Genomic DNA, 9,722 nt, shown 5'->3' with positions numbered 1-9,722 from the left:
AATGGGCCTGTCCACCTGGGTTCCGACCACTTCCGCTTTATGACTCTCAGGTATACCCACGGAGTTATGGCCAACTCGGGGGGGTTGTCCTCCTCTGGGGTCTGCTCCCGTGTGTTCTGTACCTGCACAGAAAAAGCTTCACATACAGCTTTTAACTTATTGAACACTCGTAACCTTGGTTGGCAGTGCCATGAGGTAGTTCTGATGGGGCTTTTAGTGCAGTCTGCGGCCCCGGGAATGCTACGCCTCTGACCAGCTCAAATGGGGAGAAGCCTGTGCTTCTGTTCACTGAACTCCTAATGCTGATCAGGGCAATTGGTAAGGCATCAAGCCAATTCATGCCTGTGGTCAGTTTAATTTTTGCTAGTTTGGCCTTCAAATTTTGATTCATCCGCTCCACCTGACCCTGTGAGGCGGGGTGATATACAGAACCATAGCTATGGCGCAAGCCCAACGCTTGCTCCACCCACTGCAGTGTTTTGCTGGTAAAATGCGACCCGTTATCTGAGTGGACTCTCCTAGGAAACCCGTGTTGTGGAATCCAGTGGTTGATCAACATTTTGCAAACTGAGCGAGCATCCTCCTTAAAGGTAGGAATTGCCTCAACCCACCCTGAGTACCTGTCTACCACTACCAAGAGGTACCGGTATTTTCTGATTTGATCAATCATATCCGTATAGTCAATCTGGATGTGCTCACCATGACAACTAGGCAGTGGAAACTTGCCTGGGGCTACCTTAAATGCTTTTGCTACATTTTGAGTGTGGCAAACTTGGCATTGACTGATGAAATCTACTGCCAGGGGCAGCATAAATGGGTGCCACCATTGTTTCAAATTCCTCATCATTTGCAGTTTTCCTACATGTGCTACAGTGTGTGCCTCTTCTAGGACTGCTCTGGCTAGTGACATAGGTAAGACTGGTCGCCCTGTTTTCGATACCCAAACTTGGCTATCTGAGCTTGCTCCCTTGGCTAACCACATTGACTTTTCCTCTGGGGTTGCTTTATCCTGAATCTGCCTCAGTTCGTCCCCTGTAGGTATCGGCTCCCAAGGGACATTTGAGTCCAATATCATCATGTTACCGGGCTCCGTATAACCAGCTGCCTTTTTTGCTGCTTTGTCTGCTGCATCATTTCCTCTGCTCACTAGGGTGTCCCCCTTTTGGTGTCCTTTGCATTTTACAATAGCTACCTTTGTAGGTTTGTGTATTGCAGCTTCTAGCTTCATCAGTTCTGACTGATGTTTTACAGGTTTCCCTGAGCTTGTTACATATCCTGCCGGTTTCCAGTGTGGAATGTCTACATGTGCTGCTGAAACTACCCACGCAGAATCGCTGTAAATAGTCACCTCTCTACCCTCAGCTAGTTCTAGTGCTGCAATTACTGCTAGCAACTCAGCTTTTTGTGCTGAAGGGTTTTGTTTTACCTCTTTTGCTGCTACAGTCCAGAACTCATCTGTTTCCCCTGTGGTTTCTTGAACCACCGCATATCCTGCCCTTATTTCACCTGTGTCTGCTCTGTACCCGCACCCATCAGTCCACAGGTTCCAGGAGCCTGGAATTGGTGTGGCTAGTAAGTCTGGTCTCACTTTTTCCTGTGTTGCTACCTTTTCTGCACACTCGTGAGGTGGACCTTCTAGCATTCCTTCTGCCATGTTGACTCCTTGGTGTGTGTATGTGATGTGTGGTGCTGTCAGAACTTTATGAATTCGTCTCTGTCTTAGAGGAGTGAGGGTGAACATCTGTGAGTTTATATATGCTACCACGCCATGTGTTGTTAGTATGTGCAGTGGGTATCCTGCTACCAGGTGTGCAGTTTTTTGAACGAGCTTCGTCAGTCCTGCTACATGTCTGGTGCATTGCGGTTGTCTTTTCTCAATCAAGTCAAGTGGGATGCTTAAATACATAAGTACTGCTCTCCCTTCCTCCTTTTTCTGAAAAAGTACACCATTAACCAATGTGTCTGTTTCAGAAACATCCAGAAAAAATGGAAGAGAGTAGTCAGGTCTAGATAGGTCAGCTGCAGTCGCTAAAGCTTGTTTTACAGCAATGAAAGCCTGCTCTGCTTCTACTGTCCAGGAAAGTACCCCACTAAGGTTTCTCATGCCCAAGGATTTCACCATGTCCCTCAGTGGTTGCGTTTGTCCTACAAAGTCAGGAATGTATTGTCTGCTGTAGCCAGCTAGGCCCAAAAATGTCAACATATCCCTAACCGTAATTGGTTTAGTGTGTGACAGAATTGTAGATCTGTGTGAGGCGGACATGCCTGTTGAGCCCTGTGTGACCACTCTCCCCAGAAAAGTTACCCGTGTTCTACAACATTGCAACTTACTCCTAGAGACTTTGTACCCTGCATTGGCCAAACATTCCAGCACTGCTTTTGTGGCGTTTAAGCACGTCTCTGGCGTTGTGCCGCCAACCAGTAAGTCATCGACATACTGAGAAAGAATGGAGCCTTCAGGAAGGTTACAAGAGTCCAAACTACGTCTAAGAGCTTGATTGAACAATCCCGGGCTCAGGGCAAAGCCCTGTGGCAATCTACTGTATCGATACTGAATACCCCTGTGTGTAAATGCACATACGTCCCTACAGTGCTCAGCCAATGGTACACAAAAGAAAGCATTAGCCAAATCGATACAAGTAAACCATTTCATGTCTGGACCTAGTTCTGATAGTGTTGTGTAAGGGTTTGGGACTGGTATGGTGCTAGTAGCTAGTGCCGCATTTATAGCTCTCAGATCATGTGCCATACGGTATTGACCAGGTTCTTTTTTAGGTACTGGCAAAATTGGAGTATTCCAATCGGATTGGCATTGCTCCAGTACCCCGGCCTGTAAGAGTGCCTGAATGGTTTTGTCCAATGAGGCCATAGCCTCCGGTTTGTGTCTATATTGTGGTACCCAAATTGGTTCAGGTGTGGCCATGTTAAATGATACCTGGGGCTGATCCACAAAACCTACATCATCTGGACCCTGTGACCACAAAACATCCGGTAGAGATTCCAGCATGGCAATGGAGTCTGGGTGGTCAGAATCTTCACAGCCATGATGGCGTGGCAGGAGCTGGTGCTCCATTGTAACAGTTTCAATGTTAGTAGCTCTGATGTGATATGTGTTTGTGCTTATGGAAAACATCACATCAGGGATCTGAGTTTGTACCCAATCTGTAGCCGCATTTGCACGTTTGACCATGGGTCCTAATTGCTTAGCCTCATGTTTAGGGTGTAGAGCCAGTGACATGTGTGGTGCTGCAGTCTCATCCATTTTGTACCAGCTGTACTGCTGTGGTGTCAAAGTAACAGGAGCTGCCACTCCTTCAGGACCACAATACAGGCCATTAGTTTGGACCTCCCACTGTGTATCTTGCAATTCAGATTGGAAGGTGTCATAATATGTAATGTCTCCCCCTACGTCATAGAACAGGGTAACGTGGTACGGGTCGGCAGGCGGGGCATAGGGTGCCAATGCTCTGATCCACGGTGCCCATTGCTGAAAGAGTTCAAGAGTTTGTGGTGTGTGGGGTTGGTCATCATTCAACAGTCCCCAGTATATGTCCACAGTCTCGTCTTGACCAGTCTGCAAGAGATACATGCCCTCGGTGTATCCAGAAAGTCTTATGCGTTGCTGCCCGCTTAGCCATGTCAGCGTCAGGCCATCAGGTGAACACAAAATGGAAACACCCATTTTCATCAATAAGTCTCTACCACAAATGTTCAGTGGTGCTTGAGGTGCAATCAGAAAGGAGTGTAAGACAGTCTGTATGTCGTTGTGCACCTGGAGTGGTTTGGTCTTTGGCAGTGAAGTTGAAGTCCCCGAGAAGCCCCTGACCTGCACGGATTGGTTGCTCATCATGTTGGCTGGTAGTGCAGTTGTCAATGTAGACCATGTAGCCCCGTATCCACCAGGAAAGGGATCTCAAGGGTACCGACGGTCAGTGACAGCATGGGTTCTGCCATTCCCATGCTGTGCTGGTGCTCCTCTGGGCCCCGTCATTGTCCACCCCAGGGCTCCATGCTGTATTGTCCAGCTGGAGGTTGTCCTGGTGCTGCATGGTGGTTGGGTGCCCAGTGGGTCTGGGTTGGTGGTGCCGCCGTGCCAAGTGCCACATGTTGATTGGGTGTCCATTGAGGCTGGAATGGTGGACGGTACGTGCCTTGTGCCGAATTCTGCATCGACATCCAATGGGGCTGGGTTGGAAGAGCAGTAGTGCACTGTGCTGCCCAATGATCAAATTTACCGCATCTGAAACAGGCACGTGAAACAGGTGGGCCTCTGCCACGCCCCCTTCCACGTCCCCGTCCCCTGTTCGCCACATAGGGTCCACTGTAATTGGATTGACCTTGATTAGAATTGGGTTGGGCCAAAGTTGGTTGTGGCAATTGCTGGGGTGGCAGATACTGCTGTTGAGTCTGTTGCACCGGTGGTGCAGCTTGCTGGACAACTGGCAGCATGGTGTCTGTTTTTGGTTTATTCTTAGAATCCTTCACATTTTTTCTAGCTTCTAGTAGCTGAGTTTTCAACAGTTCCAGTTCCATCTGGTTTTTCTGTTTGGCTGCCTCAACCTGCCTATCCTTGTGTTTATTCATATGGAATAGAATATGCCTCACCCATTGGTCATGAGGTTTATCTGGCCCCATATCTGGATCATCCTCAACCTTAACCTTAATGTAATTGGGTAGACCTGATAGAATAGCATTTCTCCACCACAACGCTGTTTGAGGCCTAGAAGGGTGGGTTCCAGCGCTGTTGGTCCAGTCTTCCACCGCCTTGCTGAGATGCTCACCCGGATTGGTCTGATAACTGGCACAGTGGCAGCAGCCCTGGTTGGCCACATGTGTCGCATGACATCAGATATGTTCTGGGAGTACAAATGAAATGGTTCACTGTTGGCAGCGGTTGTAATGAGGGCCTGTCGTTCTAGTTCAGCCACCTCCATGCTGGTGGTTGACCTATTAATTAAATTCCTAAAATCACCCAAAGCCAGGGTGAGTCCTCCCGTTAAGCTATCAAGCTTTCTCAACCAAGGGGCTGCCCCACTAGTGAGGGATGGAAGCTGATCAGCTATAGTTTGTGCATCTGTTAATGATAAAGGCACATATTTAGGGTTTCCATTGCCACTAGTTAGCAATGGAAGATTGTTTGCTGGTTGTTCCACATCAGGGAATCTGACAGGGGGTTTAGTATGTCTTGTTGACTGTCTCGGGACATGGTGGTCATCTTGTTCAACTGCGTCAGATAGCTGACGGCGTACCTGCATGGTGGTGTTAAGTAGGTCTCTTGATATGTCTAACAAAGCTCCCACCCTGTCAACCCTTTCATGTAGGGAATCAGTCTCAGTGGAGGTGTCCTCATCCTCACCGTCATAGTCCTCCTGCCTGCCGTCCCAATCATGTGTTTGTGTAAGTCTACTATCCTGTCGTCTGTCCCTATCCCGTTTGTCATGAACCTTGTATTCACGTCTGTTAGTAGCTGCACCTTTATGCTTGTCATGCCCATGTAAGTCTGTGTCATCTATTTCCCCATGTAACTCTGCTGTTATGTTAACCCTACCCCTAGGTGGCGGAATAGGCCCTGTAACGTCTAAGTCCATGTCCAAGTCAGAGTAAGTGGTCATGTTGCTCAGGGATTGGGCGTGGTCTGGACACTCATGCTGCTTGCGATTGCTAAAAGGATCAGTTGGTGTAGAGTCAACAAAAGGCTCTGCTGGCTGAGGTGCTGTAGCATTAATCCTCATTTGAGTAAGCTGTTCATTCAAATCAGCATATGTGTTGTGTGAGGAAGTGTTAGGATGTTCAATAGTGACTCTTCCTGAATTAATAGTAATGACTGGCAGCATGTGAGTAACTGGTGTATTTTTATCAGTCTGCTGAGGTGTGAATGGATTGCGTGGGCTGAGTGTGGTGTGGTATGGTGGGGGCGGAACTGCTGCTTCCTGTTGTGGCTTAGTAGTAGAGTCATTGAGTTCCTGGAGAGCAGTTTCAGAAGTGCTCTGCTCCGCTGGGGGAACTTCCTCCTTTGTGTGTGTAACCATCTCTGGCAAAATGCCCAAAAGGATTCCCCGCAGTACTTTCAGTTCTGCCAATTCACGCTCAGCAGTTTTCAATCTACGTCTCGCCCCTGCCCGTTTTAGTATGCTGACTGTACTGAAAGTCTTGCGCGCCTTTTTCACTGTGTCAGTTTTACAGATAAGCATATAGTTGAAAACACCCATTAGGGAGACACCCTCAGTTACACAGCCTCCCTCTTGTTCTCTGGTCCATGCCTCAACATTCAGTTTAAGGGTCTTAGCCAAAAGATCCTCCCTCTTTTTACTCCCAGTAAACTCCCCTACTGCGTTAGCTAAACCTGCAATCTGACCTGCAAGAGATTTCCACTGCCAATTGCCTGGGCCGAATTTATTATCAAATTCTATACCAGGGTCTATATTTGCCATGTTTTGATCAAGACTGGACTCACCTGTTTTGGTCTTTAGTTCTACTGATCAACTCAAGCGTGTTTTGTTAGCACCGTTAGGTTTCCACACGCGAGGATTTTCGAACTAGTTGTCCAAACGAAGCTCCAAGTCAGACAATCAGCACATAAGCAAAGGAAACAGAAAAAGAACAAGAAATTCCGATTAGGATCTCTATATTTACACTTTATATTTAACAAAAATGTATAGGAAGGTATGGTGGGTTTAATACGGATTGCACTATATCAGGAACTATCACTCCGGTACAGGAGGAGTCAATGATGAGTCCCCTCTCAATTGGCGTAGCAAAGTAGGTAGTTATCAAAAATATAGCCACCTGATGTTCCTGAACACGTGCAGAATAAATCACTGTACTATTTGGAGCAAGAGACAAATGTTCAACTATTCCCTGTATCTGGCTCTCAGTAGGTGTATGAATCACATCTTCTTCTTTGTAAATAATGGCATAATTCAATATATCCTGTTTAAAAATGGGGTTTGTTTCTACAAACCATGCCCATTCCTCAATCATTATGCATTGTACTGTATGCCATATCACTGTGTACAAAAAATTATTCCCAACAATACTCAAATGTAACAAAAGAGGAGATGCACTATGTCAAAACCAAACAACAATTTTGCTACTAAAGTAGCAACAAAAACAACGCAACCCCTTTTACTGTGTCTATTCAGTCACCATCTCATCACTATCGCTGCTGCTATCAGTACTGTCACTGCTGTCACTCCCCAGAAAATGAATGGTCGAGAAAGGTGGGTTTAACACAGACTGAACATCACTGTCAATCATTAATACTGACTCACACGTTGAGTATACCGCAATGCCGTTCGGATGGTCAACTGCGAAGAATGTAGTAATTTTAAAAAGGGCGTCCTTTCCCACCGTTAACCGCACAGAGTGAATTATTCTACTTGTAGGAAGAAGCTGCAAATTCTGAGTAATTAGAAAACGTTCCTGTGGGGTGCATACAGTACTTGAACCATCTGTACTATCAATCAAAGCATTTTCTCTTATCTCAGGGCGGATAATGTCATGGCCATCTAACACCCATACCCAGTGTTCAGTCATTATCAGTTAAACAAGTAAATTACACCCATTGTTCTGTAGAATTGTTAAGTATACTCCAACTATCCTATTTATTTTATATATGTATATATTTTATTATTATGTTATTTAACCCCCTGCGCGCACAAATCACATACAACAATTAAATCAACAATTAACACTTGCTTTACCTTAGTTGTACAATACCAATAGCATGTATTTTTATTTTGTTTTTCTTATTTTTATTTAAACTACATACTCTTTCCTACTTTCCTGCTCCTGAGCAGAAAACACTACTGCAGAGTATTTCAGTGCTCGCTCTTTAAACTAAAAACTTAAAATAAAGAAAATAAAAAAGTTTTAAAAATCTCCCAGCAGTTTGTATAACTGTCTGGGTTTAAGGTGGACCACACCTCGGGATGACCCCGTCTTTTCCCAGCAATTATCCCACCTTGATCAGAAGTGGGGGGGGACGCCACCCTCCCGGTCCTTTATTTTATTTAGAATTAACCACTTTCAAGGAACACCACGTCCTAGCCTTTAATCTAACCCAATATGGGCAGATTCGGGTACGCCACCACCCTAGTTTCAATAGCACTGTTATCCTTTTTTATCCTTTAATACCGGTTTCCTTAACATAAAATAGAAGAAAGAGAAGAAGAAAAAAAATTCTAGTTGTTCAATCCAATTTACCAGGACGTTAGCCTACTGGAACCCATCACTCATTCTGTATGTTTTACATAGCCAATATGCAGATTTTTAATAAAAAAGGCAATCTGCTCACCTGTTTAGGATGGGCCCAGAAGAGTGATGAAGTCTGTCAGCTGGTCCTCGCCGGCCGAAACCCTGGATCACGTCGGATGGTCACCAAAATGTTGGAAAAGCTTTCTGTTAGCTTTCCTGTTGAATGTTCGTTGATCCAGGGATTCAGTCGACACGGAGATTGAGAATGAACAAGTATGATTTTATTTCAGAATTCTGGAGAAGAACAATTACAGGCATGTATTCTAAGACGTTACCCCAGTTCTTCTGACCTTCGACATTTCTGACTCCATCCTTATACCCTTGGGTGACGTATACCCTTCTGTGACGTACCTTGTTGCTAGGTGGCTTCTAATTTTTATGCTATCTTTCCAAATATGGTATATCATATTGTTTACTTCATTTTTCCAGACTTCTGAGGAACTTGAAAGTTGTCTTAACCTTTGCTTCTGAGAAATAGTAGGTGGTCAACTTCCCTTGCCAAGGTGACAAGGGAGAATCATTTCTCCCCTTTGCGACATGTCTTAAGGTCAACAAGGCACGGTTCCTCTTTAGTTCATACTCTGTTTTATTGATAATAATTTTGCTACATTCTACAGTCAGATTAATTAGTTCTACTAGACCTACAGTAAGATTAATTAGTTAGTATATTTTAACATAGCTTGAAGCTGCATGTATAATTTTGTTAGACGCAATCTTTAACTGTAAGGCTAGAAAATGTATGTTTTTACTGGTGTGTTAATCCGGCTCTCTTGTTGCTGACCTTTCCTAGAACGTAGGCGGAAAAGAGGAACTCCTCTAGAGCCCAGGAGTAAAAGAGGAACTCTTTTAGTCTGCTAGCCTCTGTAACCTCAAGATGTTTACCAGTAAGACGAGGAAGCGTGCTTTCTCGGTTGGGCCATTCAAATGTCAGAGACACACACACAAGTCATTGCTGTTTTAATATGAGAAGCATTTAGTGATTCAATTAATCAAATATAAAAATATGAAATGATTCAATTAATCAAGTATAAAAATATAAAATGTAAAATGTATACGTGTGGATTAGTGGCTAATTCTTGATTCAGTAATTAATGATTAGTAGAGTATAGATTTGTAGCTTTCATAGATCTATTTGTGTAATATATATTTTAGATTCATAGGTTAAGGCAAATATGTGTTTTAATCATTAGGTAAGCATTAGGTTAAGGTTTTAGCAAGCATGATTATCTTAAGCTAAGCTTGTTATTTTATAATCTTCCACACTACTTATGCAACTTCATCTATGTTGGGTTTCAGATAACAAACAAGTAATGTATAACAAGACCATGGTAATGGAAGCAAGAGGGGAAAAGCTTACAGCACCTGGTATTCCCAGGTGGTCTCCCATCCAAGTACTAACCAGGCCAAACCCTGCTTAGCTTCCGAGATCAGACGAGATCGGGCGTTCTCAGGGTAGTGTGACAGTA

General features: G+C 44.6%; 1 protein-coding gene and 1 non-coding gene across 2 annotated transcripts in view; both read right to left on the bottom strand.

The window, feature by feature from the left end:
- Positions 1-151: 151 nt before the first annotated feature.
- LOC103034229 (uncharacterized) lies at positions 152-4,200 on the bottom strand. The gene has a single exon (XM_007242965.3). It carries the CDS (start codon positions 3,848-3,850, stop codon positions 152-154), a length of 3,699 nt encoding a protein of 1,232 aa, XP_007243027.3. The 5' UTR covers positions 3,851-4,200.
- A 5,406-nt stretch (positions 4,201-9,606) lies between these two features.
- The window catches only part of LOC125797684 (5S ribosomal RNA), a 119-nt gene continuing 3 nt past the window's right edge, over positions 9,607-9,722 (bottom strand). Inside the window, exon 1 of the ribosomal RNA XR_007436519.1 lies at positions 9,607-9,722. This exon is cut by the window's right edge and continues 3 nt beyond it. This is a non-coding gene — a ribosomal RNA (5S ribosomal RNA).

This window comes from Astyanax mexicanus, unplaced genomic scaffold, assembly GCF_023375975.1.
Source record: "Astyanax mexicanus isolate ESR-SI-001 unplaced genomic scaffold, AstMex3_surface scaffold_53, whole genome shotgun sequence".
NCBI classification, from domain to species: Eukaryota; Metazoa; Chordata; class Actinopteri; order Characiformes; family Acestrorhamphidae; genus Astyanax; species Astyanax mexicanus.
Note: the sequence above shows the minus strand (reverse complement) of the source record. Positions and strands in the feature narration are given on the sequence as shown.